At 38.8% G+C, this 27,736-nt stretch overlaps 1 protein-coding gene and 1 long non-coding RNA gene across 2 annotated transcripts in view; one reads left to right on the forward strand and one right to left on the reverse strand.

Moving 5' to 3' along the window:
* Positions 1–827: 827 nt before the first annotated feature.
* LOC116183850 (uncharacterized) lies at positions 828–14,863 on the reverse strand. Its single transcript, XR_004148542.2, has 3 exons — positions 14,799–14,863; positions 6,271–6,316; positions 828–950 (listed from the first exon to the last, which is right to left on the reverse strand). It is a non-coding gene; the product is annotated as an uncharacterized LOC116183850 (long non-coding RNA).
* A 3,844-nt stretch (positions 14,864–18,707) lies between these two features.
* The window catches only part of HIBCH (3-hydroxyisobutyryl-CoA hydrolase), a 38,435-nt gene continuing 29,406 nt past the window's right edge, over positions 18,708–27,736 (forward strand). Inside the window, exons 1-6 of the mRNA XM_021531413.2 lie at positions 18,708–18,778; positions 19,618–19,660; positions 20,455–20,595; positions 21,560–21,644; positions 22,558–22,638; positions 24,619–24,671. Of these exons, the coding sequence (XP_021387088.2) occupies positions 18,747–18,778; positions 19,618–19,660; positions 20,455–20,595; positions 21,560–21,644; positions 22,558–22,638; positions 24,619–24,671 (435 nt within the window). The 5' untranslated portion in view covers positions 18,708–18,746. The remainder of the gene's footprint in view (positions 18,779–19,617; positions 19,661–20,454; positions 20,596–21,559; positions 21,645–22,557; positions 22,639–24,618; positions 24,672–27,736) is intronic.

Genomic DNA, 27,736 nt, shown 5'->3' on the forward strand with positions numbered 1-27,736 from the left:
GGCAACGCCTCCGCGGGCCGCGGCCCGGCCCTCGCGGGCTGTGCCCGGGCCGCGGCAGCGCCTTGGGTTTAAAAACATTCCTGGGCCCCAAGAGCCGAGTGACCTGCACCGCGCTTCCTGCTCCTCGCGAGTTCCAAACGCGTAGTACAGCATGAAGAATTAAGTACCGTAGTGCCTTTCACAGCCACTGGCATTACTGGCATTACGCAGTACTGTTTCTAGACTTGCACACAAATAAAATTACTTAAATGTTTAAAACAACAGCAACACAAACTTCCCCCCACATTTAATTCCTGAGGCAGAAAAAGGAAGGGAGGGAGGGAGGGAGGGTAACTCCTGAGCAACAGCCGAGTCGTGCTGCAATCCCAAAAGGTCAGTGATGTTAAACTAAAGAAGGGGAATAGTCACGAAGTGAAAGGCCAGCCAGAGGTTCGGGGTGTTTATCAGCCCTGAACCGAACAGGAGGCCCTGAAGCTGTTTGAGGATTAAGCTCAAATGATGGTGTTCTTTACACAAGAGTTCCTATCGGGCTCTGCTCCAAGCAGGTCAATAAAACGAACAAGCTCCCCTGGCCATCTCTCCCAGTGGCACAGCACGGCAGCTTCTGTCCAGGACAGTGACCTGATTGCAGACATCGTTAACTGAGATACCACCGAACAAGAACATCACTACTTGCATCTTATTTTGTACTTCCCTTTTCTGAGGGAGGATCCCCCTTTTTTCAAAGAATAAAACATAATTTGCATTATTTTGCCCAAGAGAAGAAATTGAGAGAAAACTACAAGTTCGCGTGATTGAGGCAGATGAACAGAAACAGAGGCACGACAGGCATTTGACTCATTTAATGTTAGTTCTCACCAAAGTCCAAGGGACTCCAGCTGGCATGGAAGGCAATGCTCTCTCTCCAGGTTGTTCCCCTGCCACGGCGACACATCAGTGGGGCACGATCTCTGTAGATAGATTCACCTGCCACTGTGGACAGCATCCCATTAACATCCTGCCTACCTCTACAGTAAAGGCTTCTCCTGAAGGACGCAGGAGACAAAAGCTGAATTTCTTAGTGGAGATGACCTGGGGCAGGAGAAGGCTTGTTTATCATCTGTCTCTGGAAGGATTTTTAGAGTTCGTCATCTCTGCAAATCTCCCCCACGGCTAATTAACCATAAAGAGAAACCACGTCTGAGACCAGGAGTGCAGGCCTCCTGTAATCTTGCAGAATTCAGAGACAGACAATTATCAGCTCATGTAGTGGGGCTTTTACTACAAAATGGCACTGTAATAAACAAGATCTAAGCTCCAAACAAAATTATTTCATCTTGATGGAGACTATTCTGGCAAATTACTACAAAAGCTTTTAGGGAGAGCATGTAATTCAACTAATTTGCAGTCACTGTTTGTCAACTGAAAAGGAAAAACAGATCTTTCTAGTCACAGACTACATTTACTGAAGTCTTAAAAGCAGTTTTTCTCTAATCTCTGATAACTTCAGTGTTGCCCATCACACTAGGAATGTGACCATCTTCTTCAGCCTTGCTTGGAGCTGTGTTTTTAGATACTTGCATTGTCATAATCCCCCTTCCTTCTACTTGGTCTCAGAAGTGCCAGGTTAATTTCCTAAATAATTTTTTTTAAAAATTAAATATTTAAATGCTCTTTGAATAGAGGAATCAAGACCAAATACATAACATTTCTTTGTAGGCTGCTGCATAACCTGGTATGTGAACAAGAAGTTACATCTGAGGACCAGAGAATAGAATATGACCAATAAAGAGCAATGTACAATGTTTTTATACATACATATAAAAAACCGTTTCTTACTGCGTTTAAAACCCCAATCCATCCCCAGTTGAGTGTAGTGAGGTGAGTATTGTGAAAAGCCTGAGCACAGAACAGCATTATTCCAGCCTGACAAGCTGCTCTAGCCTGGGCAGAACTGAACATAGCAGGGGCTCAGCATGGTTATTTATTTCAGCCAGGCTGTGTGTAAACAGCTGGATTGCAGCCTGTTACAAATTATTACACTTGCTCAGAGTTTTTTCAGCTAGGAAAATGAGGATTAGAAAAAATGGACAAACTGCTGCACTGTTCACAAACTGTTCTAATGTATCTATCACAAATATTTCTAGTCAAAGCTTCAGAGAAAAGGAAATGTTTTAAATTACTTGAAGTATAAAGGGTTTTTTTTTCAAATAGTTCCTAGTATGAAACAAAAGAAAAAGCTGAGTAAGGTGTAAAATACATTCAAATTATCTAAATATCTCTTTTTCAAAAACCTCAAGCTCTGAATGACAGTAAAAGGGGATATATAAATGTGATATACCAAAAAACAGTCTTTTCCTTTTAGCTAAGACAGTGACACTAATAAATATGTACATGACCACTGGATATTCTAAAATTCAAAAGTCATACATTCTAAAATGAATATAAATCATACATAAACATGCCATATAAAAACTTCTGTACTATAAACACACACCTGGGTTAACTTCTCCATGCCTTTGTATTTCTGTGGGATTTTGTTTCAATACATATGTTATTTTATAAATATTTTGATTTGTGTTCCCCATACAACTTGACCATATCTCATGGTGAGAATGCTTGCCAAAAATAGTTACAAATGTTTAATGGCTTAAAAACAAAAGAACCAAATTTAAGGTCTAAAAGAAAGCACCAAATAAACTGAAAAATTTAAGCAAAATAGTTATCTTTTAAAAGTAAAATAAAATTAATTACAAATATCTGCTAGGACTGCACATAGATAACCAGTAGACTATGTAGATTAATAGCAGACTTTGCTTGAAAAGGACAAGGTGGTGTCAGCTGAGTCCATGATTTGTTCCTTAGATTAGAGGGGAAATAAAGTAAATATGGTTTCTAGGAAGTTAAATTCTCATGTTTAGAAAAACTTACTGGTTTCTTTAATAAGCTGGGACTGTACTTTGAAATCAGGAATTTCTGGTTGATATAAAATATTCTACTGTCCTTTGACAGCTTTTAACTCTGAGCCAAAAAAACCCCAAAAAACAAAAAACACCAAACAATCATTTACATCCGTCAGATTAGAAAGATAAATTTAAGGTGAGATTTATGCTGCTAGGACTTGCTCCAGAATACAGTGAAGTCGACAGAAAAGCTTTTCTTTCCATGAGACCTTTAATATAATTTGCATAACATGAAAACTACTTTTTAGAGTCAATCCTTTGCTAGTAGAGGCATTCCATTAAGGCAGCTATGACATTCATTTATTCCTCTTGTGGAAGTTCTTTATAATACAACAGTTTGTACATATCCCAGGGCAAATCTGGGAAGACTAAGTTAATATGAGGAACAGTGTGACTTTTCCTTACTTCTTCAAAGACTAAAAGCAGTTACATTACAAATTAGAGAAAAATCCCAACAGAGGAGCTGAGAAACAGTCACCAAGTGAATCAGCAAATCAGGCACAGCTGCAACATTGTTAATGGTAACCAAGGACAAATTATTCACTGCCAGCAAGACAACCAGAGCAGTGGTCTGTCCGGTTTGGCAGGGAAACAGTATTCTCTTCCTCTGAATTTTAATCAAACACTTTTAGAAGCATTACATTCATTAGCAAAGGGAGAGCAATGTACAACACCAAAGACAGAAACTGTGCTACCGTGACTATCTTTACTGTGTATGTATACACCAACTTTTTCCTACTAGATAGGCCTTTTTTTTTTTTTTTTTTTCCCTTGAATTCAGATTTGTCTTTGCATGGTGTCTGCTTATACAGTAATGAACCTTTCCTCACCTCAAGACCTTTGAACCCACTGGCAGATATTAAATTTGGTGGGCACAAATATTAAGTTCCTATGACATAGTGTGCTCCTACAACACAGAGCAGAAAAGAAAGGCAAGACAGTGCCCTCCATGAGAGGAAATTCCAGGGTAGGAACTCCACAGTGTCCAGTGCCCTTTTGTCCAGGGAATGACACTGTGCCCGAGCAGCAGTGAAGAACTTGGGGCAGGTAAGGGAATAGAGGAGAGAACTTGAGAAAAATGAGAGGAAACAGGTGAGACATTTAAAATGGTGACACAGGGGAGTGCAAGGAATTTGCATTTGTAAAAATACAAATACACACACCTGTAGGAAATACAACTTCATTGGTTTTGCTGTCCACAAGATAAATGTTTAAGTTGGGCTGCTGATAACATTGACAGCATGATGAATAGGTGCAAAAATATGATGTCCTTGATCCTGTCATGACCCTCCAGACTGGGAAGTGTGCAAAGCCCTGCTGACCCTGTAGTCCAGGCAGGAGCTAGAGACAACTTATACCATTTATCCACTGAACCTGCAATGAATTCTGTATTGGCCTGTCTTCACAGAGGGAAGGAAGCTTAACTGGCCAGAGCTTAGAGATGGATCTACTTAGACCCTCTGGGGTCCCCAGTAGGGGGTGCCCAGAAAAAAAATCCAGCTTTTAAAACTTAAAAGGATAGCTCCCACATGCTCGTACATCTTATTCTAAATAAACACCAGAAATGTTAAAATTAAAATGCAAAATGAGTAGGGCAGGCAAAGCAGTTAAAAGTGTGGCACATCCTCCTACCTCCTCTGCCCACTAAGTCCTTGCACAATGAGTCCTTACCTCTACATGACTTTAGTAAAACAAATGTATGTTTTTTATGCTGCATTCTGAGTGTACCAAGCACCTCCTGAGCCTCATGTTTGATGGCAAACTGACCACTTCTCTGATCCCCAGGAACTTCCTTCTATCCCCGCTGAGAGCAAGAGGTTGAACAAACACCAGCATTGCAGCAAGAAATTCTTTACACCCACATCTTTACATCTTTACATCCACAAAATAAATGCATATAGGGTCAGATATCCCTGCTTGCCTAATTATTAGTCAACGACTTGAAGTCAATGGGAATTTGAGTTCTCAGCTCTTAAAAACATTTTATTTCTGACAATAAATTTTAAAGGAAATACCATACCATTGCATGGCAAAATATTCGCTGACCAAAAGAAATTTAAATTGAGGTTGCATATTCTACATATGGAAAGACTATTCAAGAAAATTACTTTTGATTTTATACAGCACTACATATTCTTCTTTTTTAATAAAACAACTAGTTCTCACAATTTATATGGCTTTAAAAAGTTGGTGATAACTCAGAGCACTTTTCATTTGAACTGGTTTTTGTTTGTTTTAATCAGAGGCAAGTGTAGTCATGTAGTCTTATCTCTCTGCTTAAATTCCTATTTTCTACAATATAGCTTTATAAACCTGAACCAAGAATAAGGCATTTTTGTTTAGTAAATTTAAGTGACACAAGCAGTGAAGTAATCTTTTGTACTGAGGAACACATTTCACCAAATTCAGACCAAGGGTAGCTGCTGATTTCAAAGGACTCACATCTGAATCTCTCTAGAGCTGAATTTGCCTCAGTATAAATAAAAGCAGTAAATGTCACTTTTAATACAGAAGGGAGTCACAATTAGCTAAACCATCTAGCCTTTTTTCCCAGAAAGCATACTGATCTTTTTTATTCTATATTTTCTCTCAGCACCTCCAACATAACTGATGGGTTGATCTCTTAATTTCTTGGTTAACAGGAGAACATCCAAGCAATATTAGTAGTTGAATTCAGTTTCTAGATGAATTTCAAATGGGTCCCTCCCCTCAAAGTGTGAAAACAATGAGCAATTGATGCCCTCTCAAACTCTCATGGTGTCCTCAAGGTAAAGAACAAAGGACCTGAGTACTTAAGTCTCAGTAAGAGGATTGCTACAGACTTCAGTTACACTGGGACCCAAAGGAGTATCTCTGATCAAAAGTGATTGTGAAATAAATAGAAACGTTTTTGACAGATTGAAGGACTCAGCTATTGAAAATGCACTTAGGACAGGTAAATTATAGTGCCAGTCATGCCATGGAATAATAATAGCAGATTTAATGCTCTCTGATAATATTAGAGGACAAAGTTACATTTTTTTCAATTTTTGTACTCTCTTTTCTGGTTGCAAAGAAAAACCTTTAATAACATCCAAGAAATATTTCAGATGTTTTCGTTTTAGAGCTATAAGTGAGGCAAAGTAAAGGTACAAATTTTTCCATAAATACTGTACACAGCTATTTACTTGTTTCCTACAATATCCCAGTTATCACAATGTATTTAAGACAACATATTGTAGTATCCTCGGTGGAAAGCTTCAGAACATCTGTTTATTTCAGAGTCTGGAACTGAAGATAAAAATAAGACAAACAAAATCTCAGAAGATATTAATAGTTACATACTTACTGAGCTCATTAATAAATTCTTCCACAGCAATGTTTCTGTTCCTAACCTGGAAACAAAATTATTGACATTTAAAAAAAAAAAAAACGACATATGTTTAGTTTTCAACAGAATGCTAATTTAGGTTTGAAGGACCTGATTCTGCAGTGTGTACTGGCCTAAAGTTCTACTACAACAGCTAGGGACAGACTTCAGACAAAGACCAGATCCTACCCTGGTGGTTTGTGTTTGGCAAGGATTGAGAAGGAATAGCTTATTTAAACTAGTTGCCATGATGTAGCTACAGTGATATAGCCTGGTTTCAGGAAGCAGCTCCTCTTTTAGGCTGAAACATATCTTTGAGAAAGTTTATTCCTTCCGTTTAATGTCTTATTTTACCCACAGTTAACAAAGCATCTTTCTCTGTTTTTCTAACAGAATTATATAGTCAAGTATAAGAAAATGGACCTCAGCTATTTGTATATGGCGGCAGGATCTACATGACCTTACAAACGAATTTCTCAAACAAAAAACAAAAGGATATTGAACTGCTTCCCAGTTCTGATTTTTTCACTGCCTTATAAAACAGGGTCAAGCTTTCAACCATATGCTATGGCACCTCACTAAAGGTGGTTTGAAGCAAAGTGGAAAAAGGGAGCAAACTTGATGAATGCTATCAGTTAATTCAGAGTACACAAGTACTGCCAGAAAAACTGTGGTGTAGAAGTTATACATTCTGATTTAGTGTCTCTACAGTTTATAAAAGAGTAACTGCCTCTGGTGTTTTAGCTTTGCAGTGAGGAACAGCAAAGTGCCTCCTTCTCACGTCATCGAGCTGAGAGCTTGCAGGGACCAGGCTGGATGTCGCTCTCTACTTGGCACCGTGACCAAAAGTGCCACCTGATTCCACCTGGCTGTTCCTCCCTGCTGCACAAAGAGCACAGGTTCCTCTGCAGTGGCTAATAAAGCATTTCAAACAGAGCACTTCTACTCTAGGAGACAGCTGGAATCTCAATCCACCATCTAAATTTTTCAGTGAAGCTTTTACACTTTTCCATTGTCTTAGTCTCTTGCAGATTGCAATCTATTTATAACAGCTCAGCTATTTCTAAACCTCAAGCAGACAGAAAACTGATGCGTCACTGCAAGAATATGCCTTTGAAATGGCTGGGTGGGAAAAGAAAAAAAAAATCCAAAACACAGGAAGGTGACAAAAGTAGAAAAAAAAATAGTCTTTGTCTATGGAACATTATTAACATTCCTTAGCCTTTTTCTGTCATATCTCCTGACTTCCTAAATCAGCACATCAACTATGAATTCTAAGTACCTGTGCTTTTTAAAGTCATTTACTAATTCCTTTTCTTCTTTCCATTCTCTTCCTCTATAAATAGCTCTATAAATAGTTGAGTAAAGGCTTGTTGCCTGCAGAGTTAGACGATTTTATCTGCTTTTCAGATTTACAACCTAACTCCCTGAGGACTTCTTGTATTGCTACAGCATGCTGTTAACTCTTTGTTACCAGAAGGTTCAAGACTGTCAAAGCACCTATGAGGGAGGAAAAAAAATCATTATATGTGCAAATCCAATCCCAAAGTAAGGGATAATTCTATTTTAGCATAATACATGGTTTCATTTTCTTCACACGTAGAGAAATTCAGACATGGATTTTGTAAGATTTACAGGGAAAAAAAAATCAGGATGTTCTCCTCATTCAAAAAGAATATGTTAGTGTTAGAAAGGTTCCAGGAACGATGCTCACAAGTTTGGACTGACTTCTCTGCCTGGAAAAGCTGAGTAGTCTAGTATTCACCAGTCAGATAAATAGGATGATTAGCAGGGATATAGCAGATGTAGAAAGTCCTGAATTGGAGAAGGCAAATTCATTTACTCTTTCTTCTCACACATGGAAAATGAAACATCAAATGAAGCTACAGGAGACCTGTAGGAGACTTGTCTAAAACTTGCCAAGATACTGTGGATGCTAAAGGTTTGTCAAGTGCCAGCAAAGGAACATGCACAGAAGAGAACTCCCCAGGTTACTGGATTTTTTGTTTCCAAGACCTGTAATTTTCTGGGGAACAACTAAAAGGTACTAGAATAACAATAAAATAATAGTTCTCCAAAATTTTGTATCACAATTTACTTCCCCTTCAGTTTTTCAAAATATCTTACTTTCTTATAAATGAAATGTTTCAAGGTTTTGCAGGTCTCCTTTGGGCCACAGGTGGTTTCATAAGCCCTGCAGTTCCCTGGGCCACCATATAGTAAATATCACTAATCCTTGTACTTTGCCTTAAAAATTATTTGCAGATGTACTGAGTTGGGGAAGAATTTTTCCTATTCCAGAATGGCAGAGCCATTCTTATTTATGTAAAGTAGCAGCATTTCCTATCTGAGTGACAGAAGGAGAAGCCAGAGCAAGCTATCAATCAGCAGCTGGCCCCTCCTTCTCATCAGCTGTGTCTAAGTAAAAGTAGTAGTCAAATGTTCCTCGTGTCTTCCATAGCCTTGGCCACTGATAGCAGGAACAGCAGGGAATGTTAAGGAAAGCCTAAGGTCTCAGTTTCTTTCTTTGTAGTCTGTGTGCTGAAAAACATAACTACAGAGAGTGCAAATGCCATCAGCTCTGAACTGTAGGGGGGGGTTGTTGTTCAGGTTGAAGTGGAATAAAAAAGTTAAACAATTAAACTAAACATTATGGTGTACAATTGTGAATCAACACTCCTGATGCCTAAAACCCCTTCAGACAGCACTCTCACAAGTAAGACTTCTAATCTTGAAAACTCTTCAGTAAACTGTGTTATTTATAATTTTTATTGGCAAAAATGAAAATGTGGATAGACACAAATGTACATGACACATAGGCTGTCTGTCTACCTTGTATGTTTCACGACCTGATTTAGTAACTTAAGCATAAACTAGCATTCCAAACAGCAATACTGGAAAAGAATTTCAAATACTTCAAACTGCAATATATATTAAATTTTGGTCCAACAGCACCAAATTTTAAACTAAAATAGTATCACTAAAACAGAATGCAGTAATTAGTTTACAAAACTTATCTTACTCATCTTTAAGCTTATAAGCTAAACAAAACTGGTAAACCTCTGGACTTGAGCAGGGTGGGGGTGATCCTGCCACAACAGTGGCTGAAAAAATACACATAGTTCATACAGAAAAGGTGCAAGAGGAGGAAATGGATATGGGAAGGTTGGTTACTAATTAACCCAGGCCTATTCGGGGAAAGGGAGACAGAAATGGAACAATACAGTTTCAATGTAGCTATTTCCTGAGCTAAAGCTCTTTAGAAACACATCTGAACTATAGTTTTTTCTGAGATAAGTAGACAGTACTCACATTCTACATATTAGATAGGTGTGAAGGATTCTAACAGATCTGCAAAGAGTTTCCTCCTCTTGGAAGAGTGAAGGTTACACAGTGGGGGTCACTGCAGTCAAGCTTCTGGGTGCTGAAGTCACGTCTTGAAGGGAGAATGTTTTCCTTCACCTCCCAGAATGATGACACATATTCTGGAGAGAACTGCTCTGGTTGTTATTCTGCAGTGACAAAGTCACAACCCGTTGTTGCAGTCATTCTGTGGTGAGTAATTATGGTACCTACAAGCACTATGACTGATTACTGTGAATAACTAACACAAGCAAATGAGTTCCTGGGAAACAGACAGATGATTGCAATACCATACAATCACCTGAAATGGCATACTGGAGAACATGATGGAGTGTGGGGCTTTTTACTTCTGTAAATATAAATGCTAAGCTTTTTTTTCTTTACTTAAAAGGTAAAGAAGGTGGGAAATTCTTAGGTGGGAAATTTCCTCAGAAGAAAAGATAAATTGAGAGACTCCTGTGGAGAGAAGTATGGCTGAGTGAGCACATTTTAGTACATGGAGGATTTGTTTGTCCTGTGCTAAAAAAACAAGCTCATTGCCTTCTGCAGAACTGGGTAACAGCTGACAGAGTTATAGGCTCATGTGAAGCCATGATCAAATTATTTGCTTGGAAAGAAAAAGCATACATCCCTTGTAACATAGACCCTTTAAAATATCAGTTTATAGCAGTTTACAGAACAGTTTTCTTTAAGATGTAACTGAAAAATATATTTCCTGTGTTGATTTGCAAAGCAACACAGAAATTCAAAGCATCTGAACCTTCTTCCTCTGGATCCCATAATCCTGGGTCATTGTGCTATGTGGCTTTTTACGGATACATGCACTGCAGACATAAACTATATTTATGTTTTAGCTCACTAATAGGAGCAATGACAAGATGCTATTTGTTATCACCAGTGTATGGTGTCCTACTGTGTCAACTAAAAGGTTAATGTTGATATTACAATGAAACAGATTACTTTCTTTACTTCGCAGAAGTGAGAACTAGAATAGAAGAGTGAAAGAGCAACAAAGTAATTTCTCATTGCCTGCTTCTTCAGACTATTTAAAATATGCTGAAAATTGTATGTTGCTGTTGTAATTGAAGTGACAGAGAGCTGCACCTGCAAAATTCAATTGTCTCTTACTAGGAAGGTAACTGGTCAATGGTGAATATTCCAAAAGGCTCACAAAACTAGTGGTGACACAGGAAAGGAAATGCACAGTTCAAATGTACTTCATGATTCTTCTGCTCAGCCACAGGGAAAAAAATTCCATTAACATTTCAAATTAAAAGAGGATTTCTCTCTTTTTTTTTTTTTTAATATAAAGTCTCTGCTTTCTTATGAAATTATTTAAATTTAGCATAAAACAAACAAAAGATGTTTTGTCTTAGTGCTGGCCAGAACTTCCTCCTCTTTATGTTTTAGGCTACAAATGCTAATATAATCACTTCTCAAAGGTCTTACACTTACAGAATAGTGTCTCAGAGTAATTCTACATGGTGCAACTTCTCCTAGGCAGAAGCACAGCCTTTAATTACATGCTGGTCCCAGATTGAAACCCTGCTGTTAACTCCTGCAGTTAACTGTACAATAAAGCACCTTCTCACTCCTAGAGCCTGAAGACATGCTCTTAGCAACAGCTATATGAGGAAGTGCCTTCATTTTTCTTGGCAGACAGAGGTGTGTCAAAGTATGACTCAATCACCTTGAGTTCCATGTTGTTTTTGAAAGAATGATGTCTGTTCCCATGCAGAGCTGTTAGCAGCATGATCCTCTGCTCCAGCCTGCTATTGCAGAGACACAGAGAGTGATGGATTGTCTGGGTCTGGACAGTAGAACCAGTGGCACCATGAAATCCATGGTGCAGATGCAAGACTGAGATTACCGAGAGGAGCTAATGACACCAGCAATCATGTATTTGCTTTGGAACAATTTAAATCTATGCTGTGCCCTGCCACAGCTGCCACTGCCTTTCTTCACTGAGCACTGCATCCCTAGGGAAGCATATCCACTCAATAAGCACTCAAGAAACCAAGTACTCTGTCCCTGTCACTGCCATTGCAAGTTTATTTATGATCCAGGGTGACCATATTTCTTTCTTGAAAGAAAAACAAAACAAAACAAAACCCTAAAACAAACAGTTCTCCTGACTTGCTACACATCCTTCTGCCAGGTTAATCATTGTCCACAGAGCTGATAAATTGAGTTGTATTGAAACTCATGATTACCCCATATTGGATACTAATAATTTATACTTTGAACAGAATATATCTGCAGCAGTGAGTGATAGATACTTATTTAATAGCTTAAAGGCCTCTGTTTATTCTACTGACCTATTTTTTCCCTCATTATTAAATTTTTCCACTCTGCTCTGCTGTCCTTTGCATCATTTGTGGCAATAAGTGAGTTATCTTTCCCTAGGCCATGTTCAAGTCATTATTTCACAGTTTTCACTGTACTCCAGGATGAAATAAAACAGAAAGAAATTTTGAAAAATATTCATAATATTGACTTTAAAACAAAAATGTAGATATTTTCAAGTGAAAATAATAATTGTGTGAGGTGCCAGAGTAGAAAGGTTTGAATACACTACATCTATTTAATAAGATACTGACTGTCACACTGTCAGCCAAACTGCAGTGCTGAAGAGCCTTGCTTTAACTTAGAGTAACAAATCCTTGAAATAAATGTCTGAGGTGCTCAATTCCCTGGTCTGACAGAAAGCTACTAATTTGCATCAAATGTTTTTGTGCTTAATTCACTATGATTCTGATGGAGACAAAATAAGTAACTAGTCATTCACTATGACCCCTGAGAAGGAAGCAGATGGTTCAAGTCCAAAGTGTGTGACAGGGAGGCCAAGAGGAATCTTACATACAGGACTGAGCTCCTAAGATAGATTTATAATTATTCTAAATGAATCATTAAAAGGGGTGATTTCCCTCCCCCCACTTTTTTTTTAACTGCTTCTCGTTAATATTATTCTACCACAACAGATAGATCATACAAGAAAAATTTCAGGCTAATGGTAGTTGGCAACATAAGCATATAATCTGCATTTAAAACATGATATACATTCATTGATCTAAAAGGTATGAAAAGTACTACCTCCAAAGTTAACTGAACCAATGCTAAATATGAGGTAGAATTACAAGCAAGCCAACAGTGCTTCAAAATGCTACTGACAAAGGAATTGCTGCAACATTTTAAAGTAAATGAGTCAATTGACATGAACTTAATATTTGGAATATTATTCCTCCTCAGGCTGGTTATGTAATTCCAGAAGATTATAATTTTGAGCTACATAAGATTCAGTGGAAGGTTAGAAGGATATATTTAAAATATTATTCACCAGTCATAAATAAGACTTTTAAAACACCAGGATAATTATTTCCATTAAGGTTACATCTCCATTGATAGGGCTCTACCTCTTGCTAGCACAAGTCCATCAGCTGATCTGTTGTGTCACATAGAAATGTGTTAATTAGGCTTATTCATAATTTCCTTTGTTTCTGAGCCTAAAAGTTATGCCTATATTTGCTTTCCAATGCTAAGGTAAAATTTTCAGAGCTACAGAAGATAGGCTGTGGAGGAAGGCACTGAAGTCAGTGAGCCCAGTTGCCAGGCTTGAGGCTTCTACTCACTAGGAGAAAATCACCTCAAAAAAATATTGTGCAGGGCATATATCTCCAGTACTTTCAGAGTCAAATTCATTATTGGCTGTTACTGTTACTATGAATCATTAAAGACCACATCCTGATATAAGAGTCTGCATCAGTAACATATATGGAAGTTCTGGTGCTGGTGATTAATCTAGTCAAAACCAATGCATGGGTAGAGTTTTGGCTTGAGAAGAATGTGTGCAGCTTACTTGTGTGAGGACAATGCTGAGGAGAATTATATATTGTAAAATCTGTATTTCAGATAGCCAAGTCAAATCAAGTCAGAAACTCACAGCTGTTGAGGACCCTTGGTTCTTGGAGTCTGTCAAAGAGATTCCTTAAGAAACAGCCCTACCACTTTGCACTCTATACCAGTGTATAGTTCCTTACTAATTCCACTGCTGTTTTCATGTAATACAAGCAAAGCACCTCAAATAACAACCAGTTAACACAAATAAGCTTGATTTTAATTTTGTATAGAAGCACACTGAGGAAATCTTGAATTAACTGATACTCTGGGACAGTGCTATTTCAAGAGGTCCAACAGGGACAGTATTTTGAAATACAGACCCACATGGTGTGAATACCACATGCCTTTTTCTCTTCCTACATACAGGCAGCTCTGACTCTCACAGAATCAAGCACACACATTGAGAGCAGAACAGCAGACGTGATGACACAACGAGATGCAATACAGATATCATTTCCTAACAGACTCCTGAAGTCTGGAAGGCAAGCTTCCCTGCCATCACTTGCTTCATTCCCTGCTTCATCCTTTCCAGACCTGGGAGACTCGAGAACGAATTATACAGCCAAAGACATCCTCAGCAGTGAGATATCTTTGAGGTATTTTTTTTTTTGTCCACTAGAAGTTAACTGTCCTACCAAGAAAAAATGCACTTTCCTCTAGCCCCATTCCCACACACACTCCCTACAGCTATTTCCACCCACGCTACAGCTCTTTTTAACTGTGTTTAAAAAGCTGAGAGCGAGAGAAATGTGCTGCTGCTGCTGCTGCTCCTCCTCCTCAGGTGGGCGGGTTGGTAGCTGGTCAGTTTTCTGCACCATTTCTCATTGCTAAATGCGTGGGAGGCTGAGAGCAGAAAGGGAAGGAAGCGGTCCTCTTAGGAAGGGAGGCGTATCGAAGAGAGTGGGAAGCAAATAGCCCCTTCCCACCTGCACATGTGCAATTATACGCAATTGAAAAACTAACACAATAGATCTGCAAGCAGAGCTTTCCAAGCTGCAGTCCTAAAAGGTATCAAACAGCTTGGGTCTCAAAGCCAAAGTCGGGGGTGACCAGATCTCTGGGAAGACAGCATTTTTCACCCACGGAGAACAGGCTCGTGGGGAGGAAAAGGAGGAGGGAAGAGGGCGTTCCTTACAGTTATGGCTTTGTACGTAGGTGGAGGGTGGTTCGGGGAGAGGAGAGACAGATTGCTTGTGGCAGCAGGGAAGAAAGATGTAGGAGGGTGTTTGCCCAGGGTCCCGTCTCACCCAGGGGGTTCTGGCAGGGTGGCTGCAGCACGAGTGCTGTGCTGAGCCGGGCTGGCGGCGGGGAGGAACTCACTGCTGGATGGACCTCGCCTGGATCCTCTCTCGTCTCATCAACACGGCAGCATCTGCAGCAGCACACAGCCACTCCCACGCTTTCCCCGGTGCTCTCTGAGGCCAGAAGAAAAGGAAAACTACTTCGCTCACACAGTTTCATTACGGATTTGCTTTCAGCCTTTCCCAAACACTTTCTAGTTCCCCACTGATAAGATGCAAATTAACGAGTGAAGAAAAATAAAAGGGGGAAAATAAAAGTTGATTTTTTTCCCCCTCCCTCACACAATTTATTGTTACAGAAGAAATTCACTACTACATGCCATTAGCTGTATGCCCTTGTCCCAAATCTGTGATTTCAGATGTTGTACAAATACATTATCTGAAAGGTCTCTGACCAAAAGCCCTGGGGAAGGCAGGCTGTTCACATGAGGAGACATAGGTTAAAGACAAAAGCAAATATTTGTTTCTCTACATTACATAGGTGTTTCAATCCTTCTCTAGGTTAACCTGCTGTTAGAGAGTGAAGAAACAGATTTGTTTTCTGCTTATTTTAAGTCTTCTTCTGCTTTCAGTGATGTCCCTGGAAGACTCTACTGCAGACCTGAGCCTTTACTATTAGGTACCCAAGCTGGCACGAGGAAATTTCAACCTGCATCACCTGTTTTCAAGGGCTGTCAACTGAGTCTGGACTGAGAAATAACAATGTGAGGATTGTCTGTCAGCACAGTAATAACCAGTTAGCAGGCATGAACTGGAAATTTTCCCATTCTGTTCCTCAAACCTTCACAGACTCATTTTACCTTAACCTTCACAGGCTGTAAGGATGCACTTACTACCCACACATACAGAAATAAGATGCCAGTTGTTAGACCAGCAGAGGAAAAGGTTGAATTTACAACAAACCTGGAAACAGCAGCATGGGACATGATGAAGTACTTGTACCATTTATTATCTATTCTTAGTCAACTACTCTGGGAGCTCTCAGAAGTGAATGTGAGGCACAAGTTAATGGTTAACTAGGGTTGTCCAGGTGGCACACAGAATGCAGCTGAGCTGCTCTTGGAATCTTCCTTGCGAGCAAGAGCTCCCACAGTCTAAAGTTATATGTTTTTTTGGAAAAGAAATGAAAAAAAAAAGCAAAAACCCAAACCAGAAACAAAACCTGAAAACATCTGCTCAACTCCAAAGACCTCCTACAGCCTGCAACTTTCTCTTTTCAAACCTGCTGAAGGCCCTGCCAGGAAACTTCTCCAGGGGAAGGAATTACAACCTGTTTATCCTTCTGGCTATCGCACTTAAACACTCTCAGTTCCTGGCTTGGTCCAGTATTGTGCAGCCCTCTTTGTCAAAAGTAAAATAATCCATAAACTCCCAGGTTAAAGGTCATCTTCTTCTGCTTATTCTCAGGCAACTCCTTATTTTCACTCTTTTTCCACCACCTACTTAGAAAAGTCTTTTATTTACTTTTTAGAAAGCATTTTCACTTTGACATTCCACTCTGAAAAAAATGGAGTGTGCAGGAGGACTACTGAAAAATAGGATGATATCGGAGTTGCTTTTTGGACAGGATTGCAGTCAGCTAAATGGCTGTGAAAAACCAACAATTTTCTGACACTTATGAATCCTCTGCCCCTAAAAAAACTGTAGGTAAATTGAAGCCATCACCAGCAGGTTTAAAAATGAAGCCTCAAGAAAATGGCTTTCATGTTACCACCCCTTCTTCTTAAAAAATACTTAAAAAAAAAAAAAAGAAGGGAAAGGTTTGAAAGAAAATATTAAATATACATTCAATGTCAGCACCGTGGAGAGAAATCAGTAGTTGTCACAAGGCAAAGCTTGTTGCTACTTCATTGTTTACAAAGGAGTAGGCTCACTTGTGTCCTTAATCAGACATACAGCTGGAAGACTACAAAGGGTTTACACCATTACTTACAGTGACGACAGGAGGAGAACAGATCAAAATCAGCCTAAGTAAAAGATTAATCAGATCACCAGCTTCTATTTTGGACCCCCAGAAACAGACATCCCATGTAATCATGTCCTGATCACAGCCTTGCCCATGTGCAGGTGGAATTTGTTAGGAGATTTCCAGGGCTTTCAAACAGCCTCCACCTGCTCTTACCCAAGGTTAGCTTCCACACACCCATTTCTTTGTTTTCACAACAATACTAACGAAGAGATTATACCACTGAAAAGTTCTTTTCATATTTTTATGTGAAATGTAGGGACTTTTCGTCACAGGAAATGAGAAACAGAAATGTTACCTGCTTATCAAACCCTCTAATTAGTAATGCCTGGATGAGAGCTGCAGAGTTATTCTCAAAAATAATTTTAAAAATAATTATCTAAGTCAGGGCTCAGGTTTGCCAACTGTGATAATTTGGTGTCATTTAGCCTGGTTTAAATTTAATTGCATGGCACTTGATATAATGCAGCATATAGGGCTGTCTGAACACTAAATGACACCAATAAGCTGCATCATTGATTATCATATAACCTTTAGGTGAAAGTTTGAATAGTTAGGATCACCTAACGAATTCTTGCAATTAATTAGTTTGCCGCAGACAGTCTCCCAGTGCCTGCAAAAGCACCTCATGTCCTGTTCCCAGTTATTTTTTTCTTCACATTGTACAAGACTCAAATCTGAGACTGCCTTAATACAGAAATGTTCTGGAGTGGTTTTTCTTTTTCTTTTTCTTTTTCTTTTTTTTTTGTGCGTGTGCCTATTTAGTTTGATTAAAATTATTACGACTAGATTTAATATACTCTGAGAGTCACTGCAACGGAAATGCCAACAGAGATGACGCTGCTATAACCAGGGGCTGAATCATTTTAGAAATAAAGAACAAGGTTGCCCTCTGGAGACTTCTTCTGAGAGCTAGGACTTTTTTTTCCTTCAAGCAAAATTAATTTGCTAAAAGGTTTTAAGTTGGTTTTTTTTTTTTTTTTCTTTTAAAGTCAAATGTGAGTCAAGGCAGCTGATGCTAAGAACTTGTTACACCAAGATATGATGAAGCTACAGTTCAAACTAATGCACTGTATTGTCATTTACTCCATGGTTCATCACATCTTTTCCATGGCTCATGTTGCTATGTGTCAGCCTACAAAACAGTCATGGAGTGGTCTTAGATCTTGAAATCAAAGTGAATTTTGTATTATTGACTCCTAGGGTGAAATATTCTCAAGTGCTTTAATATTTTATTTTCTTTCAAAAGGCAGTTTTCACAGCTGCAACTTCTGAGTCTATTTATGCTGAACGCACAGGCTGTATTTCAGCACAGCGCTGTCTGTAGCTACTGCCGGGTCAGTAACCGTGCTTATTCCTAATGTAACTGTACATACACGTTCTCCACGTGTTTACCTTCATGGATAAGCAGTTCTTGCAGGGATGTTAGACTAGAGCGGCTCCTTAACCTCACCTCACCCCTGACCGTGTGTCCGTAGCTGCGAGGGCACTACAGATGCGTCTGGTGTTTCAGGTGCAAAGGTGAAGAGAAGCCGGGAGGTCAGAAATTAAGAAACCAGAAATTAAGAAATCAGTCCAATAAACAGGCGGGACGCAGCTCCGGCGCACGAAGTTCAGCTCTGAGGGCAGTTTGGCAATGCGAGCTTTCCCCGCCTTTAGCAGCCAGCGGCTGATGTTACTGCTACACGCGGCATCCCTCGCTTCACCGGCAAAGCAGCCGCGTCACCAGATCCCCTCACACCACCCGGCCTTATCCAGGACGGGGAGCAGCACTTTCCCTGCGCAGGGTAAGGAATCTGCCTTGGTTACTGCCAAAGGCTTGGCGGGGACGAGCCCTCACGAGCCGCTCCCGCTGGCGGAGCCGCCGCGGCCGCTCGGAGCGCCGCGCATGCGCGGGGCCGCGCGGGGCCGGTGAGGGAGCGGCCGCCATGGCGGGCCCGGCGCTGCGCGCGCTGCCCAGGTAACGGGGGCCGCCCTGAGGGGCTGGAGCGGCGGCGGGGAGCGAGGGGCGCGGCGGCGGGGCCGGCCGGGAGCGCAGCCCCGCCGCTGCTGCGAGGTGCAGCTCGGGCCTAGAGCAGCCAGGCCTTCGCTAGCTTTCACCTCCAAAAACAAGCGTGCCGTTAAACAACAGCGTAATGTACGCGGCGCTAACATAGAACTTGGAGTGGGCTGGGTCTGTGCGCTGAGGTAACTGGAAGGTGAATTTCTCAGTGCAGCTCTGATGTGTGGCCAGCACAGCCTTTCTCAGTGGCCATGAATAAATTACAGCCTCGCTGCTCCAAATGAGTGGCGTGTTCACGAAGTTTGGGTCCCTCCTGTCACCCACAAAAGTATGAGCACTCTGCGAGCTCTTTCACAATGTACATGAAATGTGTACACACGAAGGCAGCTTTGTGTCACTGAAGCTTTTGGAAATAGGTAAAAGTTTTGACAAAACATTTTTTTTTTTTTTTTTTAATGTCAACATTTAAACGTGCCCACAAAAAGGCCGTAAATCTTTAAAAGACACAGAGTGTCAATCATATCCCCAACCCCTCTGTCCTGGCATTTTCTCCTAACTTGAAAACATTAGTAGCTGATACTGGTATCGGCTATTTATTTACTAGTAAGCAAAAAAACTCTGAACTGTTTCAACAGCAAAATTTTGCCGTAATTTAATTGATTCTTATAAGGAGAATGTAAAACAGTTTCCTTCCCAAATTTGTCTGCCACTGCTGTGCTTAACCCAGCAGTCAGATATTTGGGAAGTCCTGTGGCTGGTTTATGGTTTTAGCTGTTTTTGTAATGCTTCTTTTTCAGGCTGAGGGCACTGAACAGACTGCAAGTAATATTACAGCATTTGGTAAGGACAGCCTCATGTTTGACTGGTTTGGAAGCTTTCAGGACTCTCTCACTCCCCTGAGGCACACAGCACATGCAACTTCTAATGTGTCTGCACACAGAGGTTCTGAACACTCATTTATTGCCCAGGCATAGTATTGCCCACATCTTTTGAGCACTTTGTTACAGGTGTCTATTATAGTGTAAATTAAAGCTTGATTGTTTTGGCTTTACTTTTTAGATATTTCTTTATTTTATAGATAGTTTCTGTTTTAGCTTCTGTAAATTCCTTAAATATCATCTCACTGTGAGTGTGAAAATAGTTCAGGGGATTTGTTTTCTACTGTTAAAAGTTACTTAAGGGCAAAGCAGGGTGTACATTTGGGTTTGCAGTGTCAAACTACTAGTAAGGATATATGGAACTGTCATTGTTCCAATTGTTGCAAGTATTTTCAGAATGTCAGTTTTAAGGAACCATGGATTTGTGTTTTATCAGTAGGGTGAGGAATTTTTTGTTTGATTTTTGTTTGTTTCTTTTGTAAATTTTAATTAACTGGACTCAAAATGTTGTTGTAAAACAATGCGTGGTCCAAAAACTTGGTCTGAGGTTTATTACTCTGAAGGACTCGAAGTAGTTTCCAAAGAACTGTTTAGGAATTGCAAATAGAAGTACAGTGGGAAAAGCAATTCAGAATGTGTGTTTTGTGATCCTAGATAGCGTGTAGAGAATATATTTCCTAAACACTTTTGTAAATATGTTACTCAAGTTACCTAACTGATGGCATTTGCTTTATTTACTTGTTTTTGCATGCACAGAAAATGTCTAAGCAGACAGATTCTGCAGCAGAAGTGTTGTTGGAAAAGAAAGGAGCTGCAGGAATAATAACTTTGAATAGACCCAAGGCTCTCAATGCACTAAATCTGTCTATGATCCAACAAATTTACCCTCAAATAAAGGTTAGTATCTCCACTTCTACCCATCCAATATACATATGTTATTTGAAACCAATTTTAAAATGCACTTAGACACTTCTTAGAGTACTGATTTAAAGGATGAAAGTTTGTGTGAGTAAAGTGAGATCAGATTTATAGCATGGGAAAAAACAGGCAGTTTCAAGCAAGTTAGAAAGAGGAGACACATCAAAGAAACAAGCTGTCAGACAGAGTTAAATTTAGCATCTCCATAGGTAAATCCACATCCATGTTAATACCAGCACTGAATTAAGAGCAAGCACTGCTCAGCATTTGTGTGTTCCTTTTGGCAGCACCCACCTGGTCAGCTGGCACAAATTTCAGCCCATAGAGTGGTGTTGACTCTTGATGGAGTGCATGTTTTGTGGGGAGGCTGCATGGCTGAAAATATGATACCAGCCACTAGGAAGCAGGGGGCTGTCAGTGTCATTCCTTAAATAAGAACTCATGCATTTAGAGGCACTGTTTCTACAAGTTAGTGAAGAACCATGAGATTTTAAGCACGAGAATAATCTCTTTTAAGTTAATGATACTATTTATCATATGCACAAAGTCAAATTCATTGGATACCAATATTTGTTGGGTAATTGTCTGATGCCTTTTGGTGTTTATTAGACATTTTTGAAGCACAGCCTGAAATGGTATCATAGTTTTTGATTTCTATCAGGCCCTGTTTTGTGGGGTGCTGCCTTTCTTCAGAGGATGAGAGCTGTGCACAGGTGTTTTTCTGACCCAGGAAAGGCAGCTCTGCTGGTCTCTGCTCTCATGGTGAATAGGATGCAGAAGTGGCAGGAAGACATTTAGATCTTAAACTTCAGTTTAAGGCAATATGTTTTAAAGTATGGTTCGACTTGCTTTTTGAAAAAGTGGAATAAGAGTTACAGACAATAAAAAGAACAAGCATTTACACAGATTTTAGTCTTATGTGGAAATATTTACTTCTTCTTAGACGTGGGAGCAAGATCCTGAAACTTTTCTAATAATTATAAAGGGAACTGGAGGAAAAGCTTTTTGTGCTGGAGGTGACATCCGAGGTAAGGACTATCCTCACTTAAACATTTGATGTCTTTCCAAATCACTATTTTGTGTTGATTTCCTTTGTTTACAAAATCTTTGTAAAAAATTCTTGCTACACAAGAGTAAGAGATCAGTTGTGCTGACTCCTATGACACCTTGATGTGTAGATGCTATTTAAGGTATTTGTCAGGAGACAACTGTCAGGACAGTGTATATAAGAGTAAAAATTACATTTTTATGAATAACTGATAATATCAGCCAATCATTCTGGCAGGAGAGGGTTCTGGTCTCTACATTATTCTTCCAAGATTTTCATTACTGACAGCTTCTTTCTAAGAAATTTGAAGGGCCCTAACAGGTTGCTCTGATAGTATTAGATAATTTGTGTCTAATGTTTTAGATAGCTAGATACAGATTTGACAAGGGTAATCAATGTATCTGTGATTATTTTTTTTAGCTGTGAACTGCAGGAAATCTCCAAAGTGTCAAAATTAGCAGTTGTTGTAAACTGTAGGTAAACAAGCAGCACAGGTTATTGTTATAACAATGTATAACAATATATTTTTATGTTTTTATGTTATGCTCTAATTTACTTTTAGTATTTAAAGTCTTTAATATAGTCAGTTTTAAGTGACAGTTCTAAATGTTGCTATGAAAAATATCACAAATGAATACTAGACATTAGGAGGGGTTAGAAAATGGACCATACTCTCACAAGTATTTGACAGTCTCCAGCAAAATACCATTAAATCAAATTTAAGACTTACGTTCATATTTAAATTTGAGCAAATTTTCTCAAATATAATAAAGCAGGATTAATTATGTCTCTATTTGCTGTAGGAAAAGACCCAACTTATGAGGCATTATTTTCTTTTACTTGTGTTTTCTATTAAGCTTACAATTATCTTCAGAATTTTTATTTCTCTTAAGCCATCACAGAAGCGGGGAAAGTTGGAGATAAACTGTTACAAGATTTCTTCAGAGGAGAATATAGGCTGAACAATGCCATTGGTATGTTATTAGCAATTTCTGAAACAGTATACTTTTCATTACACTGGCTTCAAATGCAAATTTATCTCTTTGATAATCTATTAAAGACTGTGGTAACATCAGAGAAGTAGTCATTTTTTTTTTTTTACCAAGTTCAATACCAGTAATATAACATATCCCATTTTTATACCTTGCATGTAGAATATGTTTCTTTTGTTTAAGTTATTGTGACAGCTATTTTATCCCATCCCATTGTTCTGGTTAGTTCCATTTCCTCTGTGGAAGAATTAGTTTTAGCTGCAGACACTGCAGTTCAGCTCTAAGTATCATTGATCTGCTTCAAAGAAGAACTGAGGTAAAAATAGATGTGTGGAAAATCATTAATATTCAGTCAGAAAGCAAAAGATTCAATTATATGAAGGCTTTCCATTTAAATACACTGCATGAAAGACTAAGGCTGTTTACCTCAGGAGTGAGCTGCCTTAGTTTATTGCAAAGATATTGGGTGAAGTTTACCAGAGTAAAGCATATTAAAAAAGGATATTAATTATTTAGGGTAAAAGTCAAGAGTTGAAGGTTTTGGTGAGAAGAAACTACTCCAAATATATTTTAATTGAACTGAGTTTTAAAATATGGTGTCCTCTGTTAGTCACTACAGGAGGAGAGGTGGTGTTGCCTGCCTTGACAGAAGAGCACAGCTATTAGAGTAATTCCTGAAAAGCTCTTTTTACTTTGTTTCACACAGTTTCAGGACTGAGCACGCTTGTCATGTACCTTTCTTTTCTTCACCAATACAAGGCAAAAAAATACTTCAAGGTTTTTAATAGTTGGGAAAAAATAATATTACTTTTCCAGTTGAACTTGATGACAATTCTGTTGCAAGGGTACATAAATTAAAAGTCTGTTTTCTTTTTTTAATTTTTAAAGAATTATTAGGTGTTCAATCTCTCTAATGCATGTAATTACAAAACCCAGATTTTTTTCTAGCTTTAGTATGACCATATTCCTTTAAGACTGAGATTTCTGCTAAAAATATTTATTTATGTCATACATTTTACAACTTAAAAATACAGTGGGGAGCTGCTATCACAGCACTGCAATGGGAAAGGATTGCTGCCATAGAAATTTGGTTCAGGGGGTAGCACCTACAGCCTATGCATTAGCTTGTAAGTTCATGTAAGAACAAAGTTCAAAATACAGTTCTCTTGACATTTTCTAACTACTAATTTGAAGGATTGAACTGCATTTTAAAATAATTATTTTAAAAACAAGGCTCTATATAGTTGTTACAGAAAAACTCTCAACAGGGTTGCAGAAGATACCTGTATGAGCAATCTTTTTGGACTATAAGGCTGACCCGAAAACACTGAATACAAGGCAGCTGTTTCATTCACAGTAAAGTTCTGAGTCTTTCCATGAATGGTAATTGAAACCATTAGGGTTTAGTTTTATGCCTTCTAAAGGCCCCAACAGATGACGTTGGTAATTCAGGACATTGTCATCTGAACCTGCCTGCACCACGTTCAGCGTTGTATGCAAGAGCTGACATGACAGAACATGCCTGCATTGCAGAATTTATACTCGCATTGTGCCTGGAACCTGCCCATACTTCTGGCTTTGTAATAAAGCATTGAAGGGCTGGAACACACCCTGTGCTCTTAATCCAGATTATAAGAGGGGGTGAAAGGGCATCTGCTGTGTCCCAACATCAGGCAAAGCTATTTATATTGGCTAAACTGTCAGGTACTCACATAACAAACAGTCCAATGTTTGCTAGTTGTATAATGTTCTCTTACAGCACTCACGGTCCAGTAAATCATTACTTAAGAATTACATACGGTACCTTCATTATAAGATGATAATATGATTACTGCTTAAATTCCTATTTACTTTCTGCTGCTCTTGCTGAAGTAAGATGTAGGGAAACCTGTCATGTGGCAGCAAGTCACAGGTCCACTCTTGGAAAAGGTGGGTGACTGTTTTCCTTGACGTTTTTTACAGGCACCTGCAAGAAGCCATATGTGGCACTTATTGATGGCATCACAATGGGAGGGGTAAGTTAAGGACCTGGGTGTGATCCCTGATAGATTGCTTTAAAGTCATCTCACGTAGTGTCTGTGTGTTGAATGAAGTGCACACAAGGCATTTCCAACCTGTCGATTGAAGAGCAAACATCACCATCTGAACCTTTGTCTCTCGCTTGTCTGGGTGCACTGCTGCCCTTGTAGGGCCTCTGCTGTTCCTTCCTAGCTAATACAAGTACTTGCTCTAGGAAAGGAGCAGAATCCACTCACTGCTGGGAAATAGCCCTCACAAAGTTTCTCAGAATACCGAGGGGGAGTTTATATATTTTACAAAATCTGAGAACAGTTCTCCATTCTAAGTGTATTAAAATAGAATTATATAAAAATACATTTAAAGAGCTACTCTTTGAAAAATTGGGAAAATTCTAAGCTATACCTTAATAGACATTTATGAGTTCTCTATTTTTCCAAGAAATAATCTGGAAATGCATGTACTTTCTCACCTCTGTAGTACTTTTAAAACATCATTTTTGGGATACTGATTCCACACATAACTCACACAGGGCTGCACATTATTTCTAAAGCAACATAGTTACACTCAGTTTTAATAAGTTTTTAATCAATTGCTGTCTGTAAATACCATAAGTAGATAGTTAACAGGGCAATGCTGTGCTTTTTTTACATGCTAAAATTCTGTTTTGGTGAGTTTCACATCTGTAGGTTATATTGGCACCATATTAGAGAGTGGATTAAAATAAACTTCAGTTATTTTGAGCACTGAGTTTAACTATGAAGCCTGTCTGCTGCACCACTGCTTAGATTTGCCTTGTTTTCTAGCATGTCCCTGTGATATGGGTGTAGAATCTATTTAAATAAAGCTTGTCAAAGCTAGATGTGATTCATGACCTCTCATGACTCTTTCCTTTTCATCTGTCCTTACGCATTTCATTTATCTGTTTTGGTCATCTCAGCTTTTGATTTAAACAGAGTAGCTCTCTTGCAGTTTGCTTCTTTGCTAGCAAGCCCCAAAATCTCAGCTTCACAGCCGTTCCCCCCAGCCTAGCATACATACATTGTTTCCAGCATAAAGGGGACTGGTTCTGTAGCTCTTCTTGCAGAAAAACTGCTTTATTGATCATAGGAGTCCTGAAGGTTCGTAGATAAGAGGTATGGAGTCCATTTATTTTATGGACTTTTGAATAATAGGATGGAAAGCTATGAATGAGCAAAACTGCCCAGCAGCCAATATCTTTTTAAAGGTCCTGCAGATGGCTTGTTATGGCTGTGGCCTGAGCAGGAATAGAGTTTAGTCCTTTGAAAGGAAAGTGCATTTTTGGAATGAAAAGACCATAATTGAGTCAGATGATCCTGCATTACTAATATTCTTTGTGAATTCTCTTTCCTCTAAAGAGCTTTTTAAATATAGCAATTAGCCTGAAACTTTATTTTGGATAATCAAATTTTAGTGCAGGATACCCAAATTTCAGTGGTACTGTGATACAGTTTAACTGCCATTAGAGTTTGGATGACAACTTAACATATCCTAGAAGTAGCATATTTACTTGTGGTAGGGGATTAGATTTTGACTCAGAAAGTATGCAGCCTAATTTAGGGGAACTAAGTGAAAAAAATCACAGAAGTGTGTTAGAAACTCAGTTACTATGTGCTTGGATAGTGATAGTTGCTACTGGTACACAGATGCCATAGATAGTAAAACCTGGAATTTTATCCAAAAAATAAACTGGTTCTACTTCATTATTGGCTAGGGGCTGATGGATGGTTTTGGGAGCTTCATTAGCCAACAGATGGGGCTGTGGAGCTTGTTCTCAGCACCTTCTTGTCTGTTCTGTAGTTCATAAAAAATTGATATTCAATATAAATGTATCTTTCAATCTTTTTGTCCTTATTTGGAGCAGTAAGTTCAAATTTGTAAGAAAGATTTGTTAGAAGCAAAGGTGACTGCAGCTTACTGAAAAATAGTGAAATGAATTATAAATACCAATTTACTGCTAAAGGATGTGCACTGTTGAAAGAAACACTGGGCACACACTCTCAGGTTCCTAAAAACTACTTCAGATTTACCTGGTTTCTATCTGTAAAATTTATTTTCCTTGAAATTAAGTGTCTGAGCAGTTGACAATAACTTCATATGTTTGAGGCTTTTAAAAATAATACTGTCTGCAAAAGATGTCCTGAGTTTGGTCTTCTCAGTTTTAGAAAAGTCACGGGGTCTTAAGTTCTTTGGAGATGAATATAGGTGATTTATATGATCAGGCCAAAGCTATGGTTTTAAATAGAACTTTGGCACAAAATTAGTTACTGCATCAGATTGTCTAACAGACAAAAAGATTCATAAAATTGTTTTTGTGACCTGTTTCAGAGCCAAATAAAGCACTAGACAGACTGAGTGGTGGCTTTTCAATGATTTGGCTTGGAATTCAAGGAGAATATTTGACAGAAAATAAAAAAAGAAAAATTGGGCATAGACTTCGGAAGTTGGTGAAAATGGTCAAGGTCATTGGAATAACTTAATACAGTTAAAAAATCTGTAAAAAATCTTAAGGAGCTTTGCAAAATGAGAAGTACATTTTTAGGAGGAGAGGTCACTAATTTTAGTTTATAGAAGAATCTGTAACAGCATGAATTAAGTGCCCTTTTTTGTAGTATCATATACTAGAGCATGCAGGATTTAAAACCTTCCTGAGCCAGGCTTTATTTCAGAACCACAGTGCTAAATAGCCATCAGTAATCACACTCACCTCTCCGTAAATCTCATACTTTTTGACAATAAGTAGGCTTGGTGTTCAGAGAGGCCTCTGGCAGCTGATTTCACAGTTGAATGTTCTGCTTTGTGAAAAGCAACTTGTTGCTCTTTCAGGCCTATTGTCTAATGCTTATTTTTTTACTGATGAGTAAAGAGTGTTGCTCAAACATAGGAATTCTTGGCCTTGGACATTTTCTACAGGATTTAATCTTTCAGTCTGGCCCCTTAGGCAACATGTTTGCTAAGTTTGTTTTAGCCTTGCTTTGAAAATTTACGCTTTTAGTTGTAGGATGAAAAAAAATATTCCTGTAGGGGAAGTAGGTTTTAACTT

Source organism: Lonchura striata, chromosome 8, assembly GCF_046129695.1.
Source record: "Lonchura striata isolate bLonStr1 chromosome 8, bLonStr1.mat, whole genome shotgun sequence".
Classification (NCBI taxonomy): domain Eukaryota; kingdom Metazoa; phylum Chordata; class Aves; order Passeriformes; family Estrildidae; genus Lonchura; species Lonchura striata.